The sequence below is a fragment of the Pleurodeles waltl genome, chromosome 6, assembly GCF_031143425.1.
Source record: "Pleurodeles waltl isolate 20211129_DDA chromosome 6, aPleWal1.hap1.20221129, whole genome shotgun sequence".
Taxonomy (NCBI): domain Eukaryota; kingdom Metazoa; phylum Chordata; class Amphibia; order Caudata; family Salamandridae; genus Pleurodeles; species Pleurodeles waltl.
Window position 1 is genome coordinate 67,876,618 of NC_090445.1, and position 22,229 is coordinate 67,898,846.

At 45.6% G+C, this 22,229-nt stretch overlaps 1 protein-coding gene across 3 annotated transcripts in view; it reads left to right on the forward strand.

Annotated features, from left to right (window-relative positions):
• LOC138299205 (butyrophilin subfamily 1 member A1-like) overlaps positions 1 to 22,229 on the forward strand; it is a 745,683-nt gene that overhangs the window by 508,372 nt on the left and 215,082 nt on the right. For 2 of the 3 annotated variants that reach the window (XM_069237316.1, XM_069237318.1), the window contains one exon: positions 476 to 502. The exons of the other annotated variant lie outside the window; for it this stretch is intronic. In XM_069237316.1, coding sequence (XP_069093417.1) covers positions 476 to 502 — 27 coding nt within the window. The remainder of the gene's footprint in view (positions 1 to 475; positions 503 to 22,229) is intronic. 3 annotated transcript variants of the gene reach the window in all.

A 22,229-nucleotide genomic window follows, 5' to 3' on the forward strand; every position in this document is an offset into this window, starting at 1 on the left:
AGAAAGCTGCAAGTGTGAGCTGAAGGGGCAGGGAGTGGCTTTATATGGATTGAAGAGGCCCGAGATGTCAGCTGGATTACGCTGCCTCAGTAATCCATGTTTGCACATTTAATTGCCACAGCCGTGTTTTTAAGAGGAGGGCTTTGAGCACCGGCACCTTTTTGTTTACAAATTAAGCACTGGGTCAATGGCACTACTATGCTACTGCTTTACAAAAACGCAAGTATTTTTCTTTTCAATGCAATAAGCAATACCTATCTAGCTGTCTAAGTTTTCACATTATCTAGAGGGTTCTAATCAAACAATTTTCTTCTTTTTTAAAAGATCTGTGAAACACAAAGCAGATATCTTGTTTACTTTGTTACTCAAGAAAGAATTTACAAATGTCAATAATGTATTCTTTGCATTTTTGTATGTTTATGGTAAATTGTTTCAGCTTTAGACTTAGTTGAATTTGTTTTGTGTTCATATTTAGACTGGCGGCGAGCACAACGCTTCGCAGGTAAGTGAAGCCTGTCTTACCCAGTGATTATATTCGGTTTCACGTTCTAACCCTGGAATCTCAACAACGGTCAAAATAAACTGTCTTGATCTTCATTCATGAGATTTTTCTGCAATGTGAAAAAACTAATCTAATTTGTGTACTACCTCAGTCCGAATGCCCTGGATTGTGGTTCCGCATTGCTGCATCCATCACTTACCTATACTGCATCCAGCAAATACCTATACTGAAGGATGTGGTGTTTGCGGGCCACTGGATTTCCTCCTCATCAGTGATGTAACACAAAATGATGACTACCCTCCGCCGCAGAATGTGATGAGGGGCCCATCAGTCTCCCTTGTCTCACAGATTTATTGGCCTTGGGCAGTAGGGGCTGCAGCGGCATGTATTACAAAAGTGCTCCTAATTCAGAGATTTTCTACTTTCTGAGGAATAACCTGTGTTTTGTGCAACCAGATCCAGATTTACAAGTAGTTGACGGAACGTGGGACAGCAAGAAAAGTTGCTGCTCTGCTTTACATGAACTGGGGAGAGCAGAACTGTGCCATATGTAAAACGAAGTAGCTATGTCCGCGCTGGTATACTTACTGCAGCACATGTGGAGTTCTGCGAGCTACAGAGTTTGTGTAAGTTGTGTTGTTTGCGTTGATTTTCAGCACCAGAAGTTTCAGCCGCACTGTAAAATCATCCCAAACAGGTATCATGCAGAGCGCCAGAGGGCGCTAACTTCTTTCTGCAGCTCGAGTTGATTTTCTACTCGAGCAGCAGCTTCCTCCACGCAAGCCGCAGCCTTCTCAACGTGGGTTTGCATGACCTGCCCCCACGTTCAGAAATCTTGCTTGCGCTATCCAACATAGCGAGTTATCACGCTCGCTGACTCAATTTTGGGGAGCCTCCCAAGAGAAAAAACACTCCGCTCCTCGTCACTTCGTGAGCTTTTCGGACCTCCCCTCTGAGAGAGATATTTAAGAGTCCATTTTGAGCCATGTCTGAAATGGAAGCACCACCTGCTGTCGATCCAGGCGAAGGCCCACTCACTAATATATAGTTTCAAACTGCTTAAGAGGTAGCTGGATTGTGCAAATTGGTCTCATCTCCTAAAAATCATGTCAGCCCAGTTGCTTCCAGTCATTTCATATGGGACCAAAATACTGGAGGGCGGGAGAACCTTTTATTAAACATCAGCCAAGTAAAAAAAAATAAGGCTGTTTTTAACATTTTGAAAACCAGGTAAAAATGGAGATGGGCTTAAAAAACAGATCTTTCAGCAAAAGGGTGCCTTTCTTAAAGCATCATAGAGGCTACGGTTCGCAGAGAACACCTGCATACTTCACTCCTGCTGACAAGAAGTGCAGGCACAAAAAATCAGTAACAGAAAAAGAACTGACCATGGCCAACTTGGGATAACTGTTGATATGCAGAGTGTCCCAGGCGAAAATTTGTAAATGACAGTTTATATGTTTTACCATCTCCTCCAGAATTCAATTTTAAAACTCATTCATGATTTATGAACGCACCGCTTATTATTGTTTTCGCTCTGGTTCAGAACAGGTAGCCCTATTAATGCCCATAATGAGTTTGATCAGTAGAGTGCCTTGGTTGAAAACTAGCAAATGATAGTTTACATGTTTTACCATTTTATCATGAAATCAGTTTTTAAAACCTGTCTATGACTGTAAAGGCTTGCTTTCCTCCCAAGTCTGAATAGGCAGCTTCATTAATGACTGCAGTGATCCAGATTAGGTAGTGTTTCCAATGACCTTAAGCAGCCCCATTGCTTTCAAGCATTTTAAGATCTTAACCTTTTGACTTGTGCAGTTTTCTATTTCAAAATTGTCATTTTTACCATGTTTTATATTGTAATGGTTTTTTGTTAATCAAGCAATAAAGATTATCTATCTATCTAAAGGGGTCATTACGACCCTGGCGGCCGGCGGTAAGCTGGCAGTAACACCGCCAACAGGCTGGTGGTGTTCCGCCAGCAATTATGACCGTGGCGCAATAGCCACCGCCATACCGCCGGCCCCTCCAACACACCGCCAGGCTTCTGCCTGGCAGTCATAATCCCCAGGTTATGAGTCCCCAACCGCCAGCCTGTCCGTGGCGGTAAACACCGCCATTGAACGGCTGGCGGTAAGGGGACTTGGGGTGCCCCTGGAGGGTCCTGCACTGCTCATGCACTTGGCATGGGCAGTGCAGGGGCCCCTAGGCAGAGCCCCGTCGGGCATTTCACTACCCGAATTTCGGGCAGTGAAATGCGCGACGGGTGCTACTGCACCCGCTGCACATCAGCATTGCCGCCGGCTCTATTACGAGCCGGCAGCAATGTTGATGTGACTTTTCTGCTGGGCCAGCAGACGGTAACACTGTTACCGTCCGCTGGCCCAGCGGAAAAGTCATACTAGGGAGCCAGGAATACCGCCAGCAATGGCGGTATTCTGGCTCACGCAGCTTCGGCGGTCTTTTTGCAAGACCGCCGAGGTTGTAATGACCCCCTAAGTCTCCATTTGTGTTGGTTTGTAAATACCAACCTGGATTTTGTTCCAAGTCTGGGTTAAAAAAGTAACTGAAGTCAGTGCTGCGCTGCTGATTACAATCATGTGCTCCAAGGAACTGCTTCTCTGTTTTGCTGAGCTGCCCTGCTGAGGACAAGGACTGGACCCATCTTGCTGAATCAGAGTGACTCCAAGGGCTTGCTGGCTTGCTCTGTGCTCTCCTGCAGTCTCAGGGACATACAAGACTACCTGCAACTGTTCTGGTGCTGTTGGACTCTGCCTTCTGAGTCCTAACCTTGCCTGAGGTTGCCCCTCCAGTCCTGGGCCTCAGAAATGGGTTTCTGCAGCTTTTTCGATTCTGGTGGAAACACATCGTGACGTGGACTTTGCGCTGACTGGAGCTAATGCATTCCCCTTTTGACACCGACACAGCAGGTGCTCAATGACAGTGCCTCAACTCCCAGTGCAGCTCGACACCATTGGCCAGCGTGACTCAACATCGATTGCAGCGGATTCACAGTCTACATGGTTTGAAGATGATGCACTGCATTCAATTCAACGGGGCTTGATGACGATGCAGGACCAACTTTGCACGGCTTGACAGCCGATGTAGCAGACTCTCCACAGGACAAAAGCTCTATCCAAGGTGCTTTGTTAGCGGGACCAGTCTCGGACCTGTAGCCAGCCTACCCTCCATCACGGTTGGCCTTTGGATTTGCACAGGTCCTTTGCGACCTCAATTAACCTTTCGACCACTAATGTCTTCTAAGCAATATCTTCACATACAATCTTTAAAAATTCATAACATGAGTTCTACTTATTGGATTTTTGTTATTTTTGTCGTGTTTTACTCAAATAAATATTCTCTGTTTGTCATGTTTGGAGTCTTGTTGAGTTTTCATTGTTTTACTGTGCGTGTGTGTTGCACAAGTAATTTACACATTACCTCTTAAGTTAAGCCTGGCTACTCTGTGAAAAGCTACCAGAGGATGAGCACAGGCTAATTTAGGGAGTGTAACTGACTTTCCCTGACTAGGATTATGGTCCTTACTTGGACAGGGTGCATACCTTTGCCAACTAGATATCTAATTTATAACAGAAATGGAATTGAATCTTTCACCTCTACTCCCACCTGTATTTTACACTTCATTGCCTTAACATCATCTTTGAGTAGATATTGCAGATTCAGTGGATTGGGCTAGGCAACCAAAACTAATTGAGACTCAAACACATTAACCATACTAATCTAGGATCAAGTGTCTAAGCATGCCCACCTCTATAGGCTACTGCTCACCTGATCAACTCTTTCACCTGTAATGGCCTTGGAAACATGCAGAAAATCTAAATTATACTGACCCAGTGGAGAAAACAGGTTCTCCAAAAACCTCAAGGAACAAAGAGAGTGCCTTCTTTAGAGTTTGCGCTGACAAGATAATCCAGCGCAAGGGCCACAGTATAACTGCCTCCAAACTCTCGATAATCCTTAATCATTTCGAGATGGGTGGACCAGAAGCTTTCTGTTAACAGAGCCCCTATGGAAATGCTTCCACGGACAGCTTAGCAGAGTAGGGCATTACACCACCCACCCTTTTTAAGGTTTAAGGTGGATGGTGTAATGTCCTTTCTTCTGTCTATCACGGTAGGTAATGTATGGTAATGAGGACAAAGGAAAACAGCTAATGACTGAATGAACATAAATGAAGTTTGGTAGGTGTGTTTGGGCATTCAGTTTTTGTGTTTTTCAGAAACAAACTCCTAAAACTGGAGTTTGTTTCTGAAAAACAGGAAATGTTTAAAGGTTTAGTGGGCAGGCATCTCTAAATTTGGCAAATGGTAGTCTGCCACTCTGACAGATGGAGTTCCCAAATCAGGCCCAAATTCTAAGCTAACAGAAAAAGTATTCCAATAAAACTACTGTTTGTTGAACCTAGAAAAGTTAAGTGCAAATACAAAACCTACAAGAAGCATATTTGTGAAGCCAAACCCACTTTAATCAACACATAAATCAACAACCATAAATATGACAAAATAACTCTTTGACATTCTCACTGACCCAGACAACAAATGAGAAAATTTTCCCTAATAATCTGATTAAAAAATAAAACCAACTGAACTTTCTGTTGCATCAAATCAAGAGCATTATGCCACAAGCAGAAGGACTACTCCCAACACTGGGCAATTTTTAAGGAGATATTCTAGAACAACTTAATTGGCACTATGGGTAAACTGAAAGCAGCTTATCATTTGCTGCGCCTACCTTTGCTCCTTAGGCAAAAGATACAGGAACTGATTCTGCTCCCTACTCTGCAAACCTAATAAATTCCTCACTAGCTCTGGGTGACATCCTGAATTGTCTCAAACAGGACAAATCTCCCAATTCCAGAAAAAACATCAGCAAGCCCAACAATTATGCTTTGTACAGATTTTTCATTTTTAGCAGATGTCCTAGAGAGCTGTGTGAATGCCCAGCTGAAACAGTTCATGAAGACAATCTACTCAAAGACCTACTATTACGATTTAGATCACTATCTAGTACTGAGACACCATGCTGCAAATACTTGACAATACTGTGCACATTCTCAACAATAAACATGTCTATTGATTCTGCTAGGTTTGTCAGCTGCTTCTGACAAAGTCAACAACATTCCAGAAAAAAACATCAGCAAGCCCAACAATTCTTGCTTTGAACAGAATCTATTACTGAGACACCATGCTGCAAGTATGTAAGATTTGGCATCCTTGGTGTGGTCTCCCCTAACTTTTTGCCTCTGTTTCCCAAGTTGTTGATGTGTGCTGGACTCTGTTTGTGCTGTTTTTGTTACTCTGGGCACTTTACCAATGCTATCCAGTGCTAAAGTGCAAGAGCTCCTGTATAAAATGTGTATGTAATTGGCTTTCCATGACTGCCATATTTGATTTACTGGCAAGTCCCTAGTACAGTGCACTAGAGGTGCCCAGGGCCTGTAAATCACATGCTACTAGTGGGCCTGCACCACTGGTTGTGCCACCCACAATAGTAGCTCTGTAAACATGGCTTAGACCTGCCACTGCAGTGTCTGTGTGTGCAGCTTTAAACTGCCAATTCAACTTGGTAAGTGTACCCACCTGCCAGGCCTAAACCTTACCTTTTCTTACATGTAAGACACCCCTAAGGTAGGCCTTAGGTAGTCCCGTGGGCAGGGTGCAGTGTATGTTTAAGATAGGACATATACTAATGTTTTTTATATGCCCTGACAGTGAAATACTGCCAAATTCGTTTTTCACTGTTGCAAGGCCTATCTCGCTCATAGGTTAACATGGGGGCTACCTTTAAATATGATTAAAGTGTAGATTCCCTTTGGGAGCAGATAGACATGTGGAATTTGCGGTCTCTGAGCTCACAATTTAAAAATACATATTTTAGTAAAGTTGATTTTGAGATTGTGTGTTTGAAAATGCCACTTTTAGAAAGTGGGTGTTTTCTTGCTTAAACCATTCTGTGGCTCGGCCTGTTTGTGGATTCCATGTCTGGGTAAGTTTGACAGTTGGGCTGTTTGCACCTCTCTCTAGACAGTGACACAAAGGGAGCTGGGGTGCAGCCTGCCATATTCTGATGAGCCATCTGTGCTAGGAGGGAGGTGAGGAGTGGTCGCTTACACCTGAAAGGGCTGTGCCTGCCCTCACACAATGCAGTCTCCAACACCCTGGTGTGTGTCTGGGGCCTGGCCTGGGCAAGGCAGGATTTCACAAACAAGAGAGACTTTCCTTTGAAGTAAGCCTACTTCAAAGGCAAAAATGGGTATAAGAAGAGCACCCAAAACCACAGACTTTAGATCACTTCTGGACAGCAAGAGGAACCTCTGCCTGGAGAAGAGCTGAAGAGCTGAGGAGAAGTGCTGCCCCGCCTGTGACTGTGCTTTGTGGAGCTATCCTGCAGTTGCTGCTCCTGCCTGTGCAAGGGGACAAAGACTGGACTTTGTTGTGCACTCCTGCTTGTGAAGAAATCTCCAAAGGCTTGTCCTGAGCTTGCCTCGTGTTGTTGAAGTCCCAGGGCCATCAAAGACTTCTCCTGCCAGCACCTGGACTCTCTGCTGAGACTCCTGCCCTGCCAAGTGGCTCCCTATCCTGTTCCTGGGGCCTTGACAGGTGAAGCTGGCAGACCAAGATTGAAAATCCACGCACAAACCACGGTGCGGGGAAAATATTGACGCACCTCCTGAGATGCAGCTGAGAAACGACGTGCCGCCCGCTTCGTGGTAGAAATCGACACTCCACCGGCATCGCAGCTGGAAGATCGATGCACGCAGCTGGTGAAACGATGAGCAACACCCGCTGACGGAGGCTGATAACGTCGCAACCCACATAGCGTGGTTTGCTGATGCTGTTCGGCAGGATTTTCAATGCAGACATCGCTGGGCGAGGAAAACGTGTCACGATTCACCCTGGGCTTACCGTCTGTATCGGAGAGGGATGGTGTGCGGCCCCGGTTTCTGCAAGTCCTGCTCTGACCGAGGGAGGGGCGACTCCTTCCGGTAGCCACGGTGCTGTTGACAATAGTACGCCACCACAGTCCGTCCCCTCCAGAAGGAGTTCCAGAGGAAAAACCCCAAGGGGAAAAAACCTCCAACAGGAACTCCCTTGAACTGAAGGAGGACACAAGGAATTAGCACTCAGGAGCCTGGAAATACTGGAAAGCTGAAGAAAAAAACAGGAACAACTGGCGTCCAAGCGAAGACCAGCCGGAGCATGACCACCACAGCAGAAGTGTTGCAACGCAATGAGAAGAAGAATTGATTCCCCTTATATACCCCTAGACAGGAAGTGATGGACAGGAAGAAGTAACACCACCATCTTGGATTGGGAAGGGGCTATAGCAATAGATAGGAAAAGACACCATAGTAAAAAAGGGAACAGATGCATGCAGGGAAAAGGGAGGTGCAACGTATGCTGGGAAGGAGAAGGCATGGCTCAAGAACCATGCAGGAGGAAAGGAAGGCCCTGAAAACGGGTAACCGGTAAGTGTGATGCTGGGGGGCCAGACACCCCACGACAACACTCGCGCCGCGCGCTGTGCGCAGCGAGGACTGATGCCCAATTCTGGGCCTCCGGCCTCGGCGCATCAAGAAAACAGCGCGCGGCCGGAGAAAAGGGCTGCCGCGGGCCCCACGACCTTTGACACGGGGCGCGGCTTCCCCCGCGGCCCAGACGGGAGACGCTGCGGGCTGCCGCGGCGCAACAGTACGTCCCCCCTGAGGCCCCAGGTTTGTGAGGGAAAAGACGGAAAAAACAATGGATCAGAAGAGGGGCATGAACCGAAGGTGCGTCTTCCCAGGAGTATTCACTCATGGGTTAGCCCTTCCAATGAATGAGGTATTGGAGACGACCACGGAAGACCCAAGAGTCACAGATTCCCTGGACCTCGTATTCAGGCACGTTGTCAACCAGTTGAGGAGGAGGACAGGTGAATTGTCTGCGAAAAGGATCAGGGACAAAGGGTTTAAGCTGAGATACATGGAATACAGGATGTATTTTCCAAGTCTGAGGCAAACGAAGACGAAGAGAAACAGGGTTGATCTTTTGAAGAATCAGGAATGGACCATAATACCGGGGTTTGAATTTATTTTGGGTTAGTCGAAGAGGTAAGAATTTAGAGGAAAGCCAGACTTTATCGTTTACTCTGATAAGGCGGCCGGAGAAAAGGGCCATGCAGGGTGCTGCAATCGGTGATGTATGACATATCCACCATCCATTGGCTACTTTAGCAGCACCTCTGTGTTAGACCTGACAGCCTTAGGGTGGTCACCCCTAACTTTTTGCCTGCCTCCCTCCACTTTCTGGACACTGTTTTTGCTGGTTTTAGGACTCTGCACACTTTACCACTGCTAACCAGTGCTAAAGTGCATATGTTCTCTCCCTTCAAACATGGTGACATTGGTTCATACCCAATTGGCTTATTTAATCTACTTGTAAGTCCCCAGTAAAGTGCACTACATGTGCCAGGGCCTGTAGATTAAATGCTACTAGTGAGCCTCCAGCACTAATTGTGCCACCCACATAAGTAGCCCCTTAACCATGCCTCAGGCCTGTCATTGCAAGGCCTGGGTGTGCAGCTTCAATGCCACTTCGACTTGGCATTTAAAAGTACTTGCTAAGCCTTAACCCCTAGGGCAGGGTGCTATGTAGGTAAAAGGCAGGACATGTACGTGTGTAGTTTATATGTCCTGGTAGTGTAAAATCCCTAAATTCATTTTACACTGCTGTGAGGCCTGCTCCTTTCATAGGCTAACATTAGTGTTACACTCATATGCTGTTTGAGTGGTATATTCTGATCTGAAAGGAGTAACAAGGTCATATTTAGTATGGCCAGAATGACAATACAAAATCCTGCTGACTGGTGAAGTTGGATTTAATATTACTATTTTAGAAATGCCACTTTTAGAAAGTGAGCATTTCTCTGCACTTAAATCTTTCTGTGCCTTACAATCCACGTCTGGCTAGGTTTAGTTGACAGCACCCTTGTGCATTCACTATGACAACCCCAAACACAGGATGCTCAGTCACACTTGCACCCATCTGCATACTGAATGGGTCTTCCTGGGCTGGAAGGGTGGAGGCCTGGCACTTACATGTCAAAGGACAGTGGCCTGCCCTCACACAATGGACTGCCACACTCCCTACTGGGACCCTGGGATGGAATTGAAAGGGGAACTTGTGCACTTCTAACACCTCTTGGAAGTCTCCCCCAGTTCAAAGGCACATTTGGATATTTAAACAGTTTAAACAGGGTCCCTGACCCTACCAACTCAAACACTTCTGGACCTGAACGTGTAACCTGTGAGGAGGAACTGCCTGGCTGCCCAAAGGACTCACCTGACGGCTTTTCGGCGAATGACTGCTGCCCTGCTGTTGCCCTGCTGCCTTGCTGCCCTCTGACTCTGCTGAAGAAGTGTTCTCCAAGGGCTCGGATCGAGCTTCCCTCCTGTTCCTTAAAGTCTCAGGGCCAAAAAGACTTCATCTCTGCAAAGAACTCCAGCGCCAGCGCTGCAACCGGAACTTCGACACAGAGCCTACTGAATCGTCGCAAAGCCGAGCCAGAACAACGCAGCCTGACTTCCTGCGAGAAGAATCGATGCAGCCACTGCCATGCAACAGAAAGTTTCCCACATCACCCACCGGATCGACACAGCTCCTGTGACTTCGAACTGCACCCATAGGATTTCTCTGCATCGTCCCCGGGGCGTCCTAATACCCCGCAACCCAAAGAGGAGCCAAGTCCGTGCGCTGGAAATCAATGCAAAGCCTTTCTTGCATGTAAAATATCAATGCATTGTCTGTGTGCACCCGGAGAAACTGGTGCACCCCTCCTGTTTTCCACGCATCTCCCCCTTTGCTGTCCCTTGCAGATAATTTTGCCACAAACCAGGTACTTTGTGCATGCAAGAGACACTTTTGCAAGACTAAAGACTCTTTTTGTCATTTTCTAAGTGATATTTCAACGTGTACTTATTGAATCTTGATCGTTTTGACCTGCATTTTACCAGATAAATATTTTATATTTTTCTAAACACTGTGTGGTGTATTTTTGTGGTGTTATACTGTGTTATTGCATGATTTATTGCTCATATATTTTACACATTGCCTTCTAAGTTAAGCCTGACTGCTCAGTGCCAAGCTACCAGAGGGTGGGCACAGGATAATTTGGATTGTGTGTGACCTACCATGACTAGAGAGAGGGTCCTTGCTTGGACAGGGGGTAACCTGACTGCCAACCAAAGACCCATTTTCTAAAACTCTGTAAGCAGCATGACCCCCAAAATTTACAAATAGTGTGACAAATGCAAAAAAGTTTGGATCTTGAGGAAGATCTAAGGGGCATCATTGGGACTGAAATGTGGCATCCTGTATTGATCTTAATAAGTTGGGACTCTGATGGGACAAGTAAATAAAGTAAATTGCAAGTAAAATGTGAAAGCTGGACCCGCTGAAATGCTTTTAAAGAGAAGATCTTCTCTATCTACCTACATGTGGAAGGCGGTAGCATTCATAGAGCATAACCCTATTTCAGAACTGAGCAGAACCCATATTTCTTTGGTAATCTGGGCTGTGTGGTGGCAGTGAAGTGAAAGCCCACCATTTGTGTTGAATGGCCCTTCTGAGCTATTCTGAATACTGCCACTACTCCATCAATCTATAAATAAACAAATGTTGCTAAAAACAAATTAAACTTCTTTGGCCTTTTCGTTCTTCTGAAGGATCTGTTCACCTGCCTGCTTCCAGAGGAAGAATATATGCCAGCTGAGAGCCTATGTGGAAAGTACTCTTGAACCTTTATACACTGGAAGGCCTTTTCTGGTGGGATATCTGGCCATGCCATTGGATGGCACTCAAGAATTTGGCTGTGACCATGGTTGTATTGTAATGTCAGAAGACCTCAGCCATTGAGGGATCAAACAATTTATCTCCAAAGGGGATATTTAATACTTTCTCTTGTGCGTCCTACTCCACGTCTAAGGACTGGAAGTATTATGACCCCTCCAAGGACAGACTGGTGGTCATGATCCTGGTGGCCATGTAAGTGAAGTTGCTGAATATCACCAATTTATGCTCTTATATATTGTTTGCCTAGATTAAGAATCATCCACAGCACTTCCTGGGGATAGTGGAAGCCAGGAGTTGTAGCAGGTTGACTTGTGTTGAAGATGTGGACACTCTATCTCAAATATCTTCCCATGCGTTTCCACATACTTCTTACTTGTGGTATGCGGACAAACATTTCTCTGCCTTTGATGAAGGGCATTGAAAAGAGCTTCTCCACATCTCCTTTGATAACTTGGGATCCTACTGTTGGGCCTGGTTTCGGTGAATGTGCCCTTGTGGCTACTAAAACATGAACACCCTTGTTCTGTGGTTGGGCTGCTGATGTTACAATGGGTGGTACCATCAATAACTTTACTATGAACATATAGTAAATGCATGACTACCAATCAATCAAGTAGGATTTATAAAGGGCAGAAAATCACCTGTAAGCGTCTTAAGATGCTGGAGTTGCTAGCTGCTTTGTTTATTCGAACAGCCATGTCTTGAGTCCTTTTCTGAATTCCCGGAGTAATGAGGCATTCCTGAGGTACAGGGAAAGGTTGTAACAGGCTTTGACCACCAAGTGAGAAAAGGAGAAGCATTTCCCACTGTTGGATCAGCAGACCTGGGTGGTGACTGCAAGGAAAAGGGAGGTGGATCTCAGGTGTCTGGTCAGTTGGTGGGAGGTCATTAGTTTGTTGATGTAAGCTGGTCCTTCATTTTGCAGGGAGTTGCATGCGTGGGTCAACATCTTGAACTGGCAACTCTTCTGAATCGGGAGCAAGTGTAGCTACTTTAGGTACGGGGAGATGTGAGTTTTTCTGGAGAGGTCAAGGATTAGTCTTGCCACTGGGTTTTATATTATCAGTTGTCTCTTCAGGAGGAATGCAGTGATTCCTTTGTAAAGAGTTCTACCGTAGCTGAAACTGCTGTTAATAAAGGCTTGAGTGATGGTCTTTCAGGTGATGATTGGGATCTACCTGAAGATCTTTTGGAGCATGTGTAGGATTGGAAACAGGCAGGGAAGACTTGGTTTACCTGTTTCTGCATAGATAACTTGCTATCCAAGATAATGCTGAGGTTGGGGGCGTGGTCTTCTGGGGCAGGGAAGGTCCGGCCGAGTTCAGCAGGCCATCAAGTGTCATTCCTTGGAAAGGTGTTGTACCCAAAGATGAGGACTTCTGTCTTGTCCATGTTGAGCATGAGACAGTAGTTCTTCATCCAGTTGGTGACGTTCATCATACAACTGTGGAAGTTGATTGTGGTCGTGTAGGGGTCTTCTGACAGCGAGAGGATGAGTGTTGTCAGCATGGGAGATGATGTTGAGTTCATGCGATCTGACGGTGTTGGCCAGGGGGGTCATGTACGTGTTGAAAAGGGTGAGGCTGAGGGACGATCCTTGTGGGATGCCTCAGATATACCTTGGTCCCAGGTGAATGGTGGGAGACGATTTCTCTCGGTTTTTCTGGTGCGGTATGAGGCGATCCATTTGAGGGCATCTTCCTGGATACCAATTTGGTGGAGTCTGTTGATCAAGATGTGGTGGAAGACGGGTTTGACGGTGGCTGATAGGTCCAGGAGAATGAGGGCTGCTGTTTCACCATGGTCTAGGAGGGCCCAGATGTCATTGGTGGCTGTGATTGGTGCTGTGGTTGGCTCGGAATCCAGATTGAGAGAGGTCCGGGAGGTAGTAGTGTTCCAAGTGTTTGGTGAGTTGCTGGTTGATTGCCTTTTAAAGAACCTTTGCCGCAAAGGGGAGCGGGGAGATGGGCCAGTAGTTCTTCAGATCTGCTGGGTCAGTGGATGGATTCTTCAGGAAGTGCCTCAGTTCAGCGTGTTTCCAGTCCTCAGGGAAGGAGGCTGTGGTGATGGAGGCGTTCCGGACTTTATTGAGACCATCGTCAATCGTCTTGCTACAGAGGTTGATGATGTGGTGGGGACAAGGGTCCGTGGGTGCTCCAGAGTGTACAGAGTTCATGATGGAGATTGTGGCTTGAGTTATGAGAGGTTTCCAACAGGTGAGCAGGTGTTCAGGGTTTGTATTCGAGGGTGTGAGTAGGCTGATGCTGTCGGCGGGGAAGCCATGCGGCCCACCCTGCAGCCTCAGGGCGCACCACCTCCCAGAGGCATTTGCAAACTTATGTGCAGGGTGCCATGTGCACCTCCCTGCAGCCCCTGGGACCCCACCTCCCCAGAGCAAACTGTAAAAAAATAGAAAGGCTCAGTTTCAGACCCCCATAGCCCTGGGAACACCCACATTCCCAGGGCTAGTTTCATGGATGGAGTGCCACGCAGCCCCCCTCAAGGAGCCACTGATGCCCCAGGGGATTGTCACCCCCAGGGCTGACCCTTGCTATATTCCAGGGTGCCCACCCTTGGGACATAGCAGTTTGCTGTGCCTTGGCGGCAGCTCTGAAGCTGCTGCCAAGCAATAGCAAACACTCCGGTCCGATGAAGGGAGAGCTGTCAAACAGATCTCCCTTCATCGAAGCAGATGATACCTGTGTGCCTGCCTGCAGAAATGCAGGCAGACACAGAGGAAACTGCTCTCAGACCCCTCAATGAGACTGGGTGCCCTGGGGGGGCACCCAAGTCATATGGCCGAGCCCTGGAGGATGGGGTCCCCAGGACAGATATCAGCCCTGGGGACGAAGGCCACTCCCCCACCCAAAAAAAAAAATTAGGCCAGACTGGGGGCTGGGGTCCCCGGGGCCTCTGATTGGCCTGGGGAGGATGGGCGCAGTTCAACATGAGGTGACCCAGTTAGAAAAGAAGAAAATAGCTGTGCTGACAAACAGAAAAAGAAGGTTGCCAGTTTGTGGAAACGCAGGATAAGGGAGTGAACATCTGTCATTATTGGTTTGAGTCCACACCGTTGGTGTCATGCCTGGCAAATGAGTTTAGGGACATGAGCTTTTGCCCCCTCTAACTGTAAGACTGGGCAAGATTGAAAGTCAGCTGCATGATCTTGGTAAGAGTGCCCTTACATGATGAGGTCGTCTCAGAGAGTTCGCACTACATCCCAACAGATTGCTTCTTGCTTGCTATCAACTCTGTCTTTTGTTTTAGTGTTACACAGCCAAAGCATAAAGTGGTTCATTGTCTGGCACAAAAAAAATAATTTCATTTTGTATGATTCTAAACATGTTCTTTGCGCTAGTCGAGTTTGTTGGGTGGGCCCACCTCACAAATGAATGGAGGGGCATTAACTTTAGGAGACATTTTTTCGCGATCGTCTGTTATAATCTAGGTATTGCAGTTTGTGTCTGAAGCTGTTACCACTCGACTATTTATATAGACCTTCAATGGACCTGCAGTGTGCAAGGGATGGTCCTTAGATTAATGATTTTTATCTATTGACTCGACTATCAATTTACAAAATAGATTTCCCCCCTGCTGAATACAGATTAATTAGATGCATTCTGCAGCTAGTTTTCTACTTGCCACACCCACAAGTAAAATACATCTCGAAGTGTTGGCAGATTTTGTCAATATCTGACCCTGTTCTTAAACAACTTGCCTCTGTCAGACAGTGAACATTGCGAGGGTGCCGGTGCACACTGCTGGCTACAGAATTGTCGCCAGCTTGATTACGAGTCAGAGACAATGCTGTAGCCTGCTTCCTGCTAGGCCGGAGGGCAGACACTCAGGTCCACCCGCCGACCTAGCAGGAAACTCATAATGACACCAGCGGGGAGGTTGCCTAGGCGGTGGCCACCCTGTTGGGAGTTTGGAGGACAGGCTTTTCCATCCGCCAAACTCGAAATGAGCCCATAGTTTCTTTTTGAACTGTGTCCATCAGACACTGCTATTGACAATGCTGTCACAGCTGCCTTTCAAGATGTTTATTGTGAAATTAATCAATTGTTACTAAGGCTCATGGACAAATTGGGTCTCTCTAAACCTAAGTGGTTTGATTCTATTTGCTCGGCTGCAAGGAGACGGCTCTCGGCGGCATTGAGGTCAAAACCCAGAGATATAGGAAAAATAGCAGCTTTTTGCATGCTACATAGGAAATCCTTCAAGAAGAGGAAGCTAGAGCTTCAAAAACAAAAATGGGGGCACTTAGTTTCAGCATGCAATTCTAAGAACACAAAAGCTTTTTGGTGCATAGTTAGAGCTATTTGTTACAGTGAAGAAAATATATCTAGCCTGAGCACTCATATTACATCGACACAGTGGGTCACACATGTTTCACATACATACTGTACGAATGTTTCTGTCAATGATAGTGCTATGCAGTTAACACAACCAGATTCTGTCAAAGGTTTGGCCACTGAGCTTTATGAGGTTATTTGTGCCCTGCATGAGAGTCTTTTTGCCAAAGCAGAACTTAACTAAATGATTAACTTTCAGATCCCCGAGGCGAATGCTCTCAAAATACCTAAAAGAGTGATTAGGCAGACAGGGAAAGCGCCAGGGCCCGATGGTGTTCCAATTGACCTATATAAAACCAACACCGACCTATGGGGCCCTCTATTGACGCAGGAACTGAGGGCCATTAGCACACAAGGCCCACCATCAACATGGCGCCACTCTATCATCATACCCATATACAAAAAGGGGGATCGCCTTAACCCAGCCTGTTATAGGCCAATTTCTCTCCTTGACACATCAGCCAAATTAGCGGGGAGAATAATCCTAAATAGACTCCAAATATGGTCGGAAGAAAATAACATTCTATCTCCAGTGCAGTATGGCTTCCGCACAGGATTAGGTACAGTGGAACAGGCTCTGAACTTAACTATCCTAGTGGGGAAGTATACGAAGACCAGAGAGGGCAATTTGCACCTGGCCTTTATAGATTTGTCCTCAGCATTTGACTGTGTTTTGCATGAAAAGTTATGGGATATCCTAATAAGCATGGGGGTCGAACTAACGATAGTCCACTTCATAAGAGATCTGTATACTGGGTGCAGAGCAAGTGTAAGGTACGGGATGAGAGGGGAATGAACTAAGTCATTTGGCATATACAGAGGGGTGCGTCAAGGCTGCGTTCTCGCACCACTTCTATTTTCACTATACATAAACAATCTAGAAAGTGAATTGATAAGCAATTGTAAAGACCTTCCACAAATAGGCAATCGCCCCGTCCCTGCACTCCTTTACGCAGATGACGAGGTACTCATGGCCAGGACACCGCTAGCCCTCCAGAAACTCCTAACCACTTGTATAAATTACATGACAGTCCTGGGCCTCACAGTCAACCGTTCGAAAACGTTCATAATGAACTGTGGCAGGAAATTGAGCAAGTCCTATAAAATCACTATTCACGAGGATAAGGTGGAGATAGCTCCCACCTTTTCATATTTGGGCATAATGTTCGACAAACAGGCCACTTGGGCACACTGCGTGAAAACAAAAAAAGATCAGATTATTAAAACAACGGCGGCCTTGAAGATTTTTTCCAAAAAACTAGGGGGGATCTCCCCGTCAAATATGGTAAAAATCTACAAGGCCAAATGTATCACGGCGGCTACTTATGGAGCATGTATCTGGGGGTATACGAACTGCCATGCGATTCAGTTGGTGGAAAATGACTTCCTGAGATACCTGCTAATGGCACCAAATAGCACGTCATCATACATTAGCCATTCGGAACTAGGGGACCACTTCGTAACTGATATAATTAAGATACAGCCCCTACTATTATTGCATAAAGTGTGGACCTCTGAGCATACCGGATTAAACCAGGCAATACTATCCGACTGCATGAATCTAACACACTCGCTTAGAGTCCCCTGGCTAAGATATATTATGACCTTTTTTAAGAATATGGGTTTCGAAGCATATTACCAAAATCAACAATCACTGGAAAAAATAACCAGGAGAGATTTGAGGGCTCTGACTTTGAAGTACTTGGATGAACAGAGATGGGAAGTGGAATCAAAAAAATCTACCGTAATGTCTAACCAACTAATTCTGTCGACGGATGCAGTCCAGCCCTACTTAGTAAGCATGGCAAATCCCCGACATCGATTTGTCCTTACAAGATTCCGCCTAAATATCTTCCATCGACTAGTAACCTTTCCGATTATGTGCGACTGGAGTACAGTTTTAAGAGTATGTCCATGCAATGCAAAAGCTCCCCAATCTACAATGCATGTGGTCCGCTTTTGTAAATTTTATGATACCCTAAGAAAACGTATTTTATTGCCTTTTTTAAGATCGACTAATTTGCGTCAGTGCCGCAACGCATATTTTAGCTTACAGATTTGGTCCTCTATTGAAATGTGTGGAATTTTAGCAAATTTTTTATGTACAGTACTCTCTGTAAGGAAGTCTATGTGCGTACTGAACTAATTTTATTTGAAAAAATTTGGAATTTCCGGTAAACTCCTCGCTTTCCAGAAAATACTGTAATTGATCTCGATTTTGCACTGATGTAAATTTATCAAGTTTTATATATCTGTCCGTGATGATCTAACGATGTGTTTTATTATCTTTTATTATCTTCCCTATTTATTTATAATTTTTTCTTCTATTTTTTATATATTATCAATGTACTATTACTTGATACTTTTATGGCCTGCTGAAAGCCGAATAAAGTCTGTTTGATGATGATGATTAGGCAGACTACTAGAGAATGGAAACTTGTCACACCTGACTCCTTTTTCTAGGGCATATATTTCTTAAGAGCATCCTTGCAGCTCCAACTTGAATGCAGCTCCATCTAACTTTCATAGTTCCTTCTCCCTGGCACTTGATCAAATCGGCCCCCTTAAGCAGGCACCAGCTACCTCCAGTTGAAGCAATGCTTCTTGGTTTTTGGATGAATTTAAACTGGATAAAGCCAAGTGCAAGGGGCTAGAAAGGAGATGCTCAAATGCTATCAGAACAACATTGAAAAGGCCCAGAGAAAGGTCATAACTAATAAAATTGAGCAAGCAGGCAGCTCATAAGAGTACTTTTTAAAGCACGTAATGATTTTATCAGATCTCAAACTTGATCCTGTACCATCTGGGCTCAAGAGTTACGGGGCTTTCTAGCCAACGTTTTGAGGAGAAAATCAATATACTGTATGTAAACCTTCCTGTATTAACTCTATCACTTCTTCTATCATGTCTCTCTTCAACCTCTCAATGGACTTAGCCTCAGTCCCGTATGGCCTTGAAAACTGCTTAAGTCTCTTCTACTTTAAAGAAATCTAACGCTGACCCAGGAAATCCCTCAAACCTCTGCCCCATCTTGCTGCTCCCTCTCTGAAATCTTAGAGAACATATAAATAAGCAGCTTTCTGCATTCCTGAAAGAGCACTGGCGTCTGGATTCTTCTCATTTGGGATTTAGAGCATTCCATAGCACAGAAACCGCATTAGTCTCAGTCATGACACCATCAGACTTGACGCTGGCACCTCAGCAACGCTTGTGCTACTGGATTTGTCAGCAGCTTTCAACACGGCTTCCTATGATATCCTAATTCTCAGGCTGCACAACATTGGTGTTTACAGCAAAGTGCTGCAGTGGTTCATTGAATTTCTGAAAGATTGTACTCAAACTATCTCCTTTAATCATTTTAAGTCCTGTACCATGCTCTTTGACAATGGGGTACCGCAGGGCTCCTCACTACATCTTTATTTAACATGTATGTTGCCTCCTTGGCACTGATCGTCAAAGCATGTGGCTTCAAGATAATATGTTATGCCGATGACACTCAATTGCTCATCTCTTTCAGTCAGAACTTCGACAGAGTTACATCCCGTTTTTCCGACTGTATGAGGAAAATAGCTCGCTGGATGTCCAGTAACTGCCTGTAACTGAACTGGGATAAAACTGAGATACTGTTGGTCAGTAAAGCTCACTATCTGTGGGCCACGGACTGGTGGCCATTCGAACTTAGGACAGCCCTGTCCCCAAACCAAGTAGTAAAAAATCACAGTGTAAAATTAGATCTCACTTTGTCCATGATGGAACATATCTCGACCATTAGCGGAACTTGCTTTGCCACTATGCGCTTATTGAAAAAGACATTTCTGTGGCTTCCGTCAGCTTCTAGAAAAAGCTTCATACAAGCTTTGATCACTAGTCACATGAACTATGGAAATGCTCTGCTGTTAGCAGCCAATGAAACTTTGTTATCTAGACTTCAGATGATACAGAATATAGCAGCCAAACTAGTTTGCAATCTCCCATCTGACTCTCCTTGTGCTCCTCTTTTAAATTCTTTGCGTTGGCTGCCAATTAGGAAACAGGAGATTTTTTAGCTATGCTGCTTCACCCATAAGTCTCTGACTGGCAGCGGCCCATCCTATCTGCAAAGTAGGCTTATCTAATACTGCCCTGTCAGACTGCTGAGATCAAATGGCAAAGCCTTACTTCATATTCCTCAAATCCGTACTATGAGATTTGGTGGGAGGTCTTTCTCTTATCTTGCCCTTCTCTACTGGAACAAACGCTCCTGCAAGTTTGCTCATGTACTGAGCTTGATAAATTAAAAAAACATCTAAAACATGGCTATTTTAGTTAGTTTGCTTGCCCCGAGTCAGCTAAGCGCCGATATATTCCTTCAGATATGTTTTGTTGCGCTATACCAAGTGATGCTAACATTACAAAACAAGGTGCCAGGACCTGGTGGGGTACCCTTAGATGTTTGTAAGTGCAATATCAAGCTAAGGACTCTCTCACTTCTGTCATCTTCTACTCCCCCACCAGACCTCTCCGCTCCACCCAACAAGCACTAGCCACCGTACCCCACATACAAAAGACCTCGACTGGTGGAAGATCCTTCGCCTACGTCGTTGTAAAGTGCTTTAATACCCTGACCCTGCACCTGAGGCAGTCACCATCTCTACCTCAATTCCTTAAGGACTTTAAGACCTGGCTCTTCAACTGAAGCTCACAGGACAGACCCCCTTAGCGCCTTGAGACCCTTATGGGTGAGTAGTTGTGCTTATAAACCCCGATTTGATTTGATTTGGTTTGATTTACTTACCAAAGTTTTTAATGATTTCTCTTATTATAAGCACATACCTAGATCATGGGTAGTATCTACTGTAGTAGTTATATTCAACATGGATTGGCAAAGTCAATACGTTTTGCCTCTGAGAACTCATGTGTTTTTCAGTGCTTTTTAGATATGTTACTCAGCGTGCTAGCTGCTGTGCAGCATGTCTTAAAGTTAAAAAAGCAGTATGACATGGTCAAGGCATAGACATCTTGCACTAGCTGCTGCACAACATGGTTAAAAGTTTTTTGTTTAAAAAGCTATGTCAAGAACGGCGTTGACCATGTCATACTGCTTTTTTTAACTTTAGGACATACTGCCTAGCAGCTAGGGCTGCTTTGTAACATTTCTAAAAAACATTGACAAAACCAATACTTTGCAGAGGCAAAAATTATTGGCTTTGCCAACGCTTGTTGTTTTTTGAAGTTTTATGTATGATCTTAGAGAGGCACACATCATTGTGAATGGAAAATCACACCAAACAACTCGGTGCATTCTATTTCCATGGCAAGGGAAGAGCGTGGCAAAATGTATCAACAAATTAGCAAATTAAAATCAAAGAAAAGAGCTGCATGGAAGCTGCTAATTCACCACCCAAGTGTGGGCAAGGTGCTTGAGAGTAAGAAGAATAACAAGCTGCATGCTAACAAGACTGGCCAATCGGAAGTATGTAATTTAGAGCAACATTGGAATAAACCAGTGGTACGGTCAGGTAAGTAAGGGGCGTGTTATAAGCATTTTTTTTTAATTTACAAAAGACTTTGTAAGCACAGCGCATAGGAATCCGCAGAAGAGCCCTGGAATGGCTCCACTCCTTCCTCTTCGGGAGGACGCAAAGGGTCAGACTTCAGCCCTACACATCCAGACCCACAGGAGTCAACTGCAGAGTCCCCGAAGGATCCTCACTGAGTTCCACAATGTTCAACATGTACATGGCCCCTGCTGGAACTATTGTCAGAAGCCACGGTATGAACATTGTGTCATATGCCAATGACACACAACTCACAATTTCCATCACCGAAGACCCGGACACGGCCAAAAGGAACTTCCACTCAGGAATGGAAGCCGTTGCCTTTGATGAGAGAAAGCTGCCTCAAGCTCAACACCAACAAGACTGAGCTCATCATCTTCGGAAATGTCACCTCAGGTTGAAATGACTTGTGGTTGCCCACATCCCTCCGTGCCCCCCCTGCACTGACTGAGCATGCCAGCAACCTAAGCATCATCCTCCCTATCCATGACTCACCAGGTAAACTCATTGGCCTCCTCTTGCTGGCACACACTCTGCAAGCTCGACTATGGCAATGCCCTTTACGCCGGCACCTCGACTAGGCTAAAAAAGCTAACACTCATCCAGAACACCGTTGCCAGACTCATCTTGGACCTCTCATGTCGAGAACACATCTCCCAACACCTGAGGACTCTCCACTGGCTCCCGGTCGAGAAACGAATCACCTTCAAGCTACCTACCAATGTGTACAAGGCAATACACAACGCAGGACCAGCCTACCTGAACCACTGTGTCTCCTTCCATACCCCCACCAGATCCCTCCGGTCCACCCAGATGGCCCTGGCCATCATCCCTCACATTCGTAAAACCACCAACAGACGACAATCGTCCACCTACATCACAGCAAAGAGCTGGAACAACCTCCCCCTGCACCTCAGACAAAGCCCTCACTCACCATCTTCAGGAAGAACCTCAAGACCTGGCTCTTCGGATGAAGCCCCTC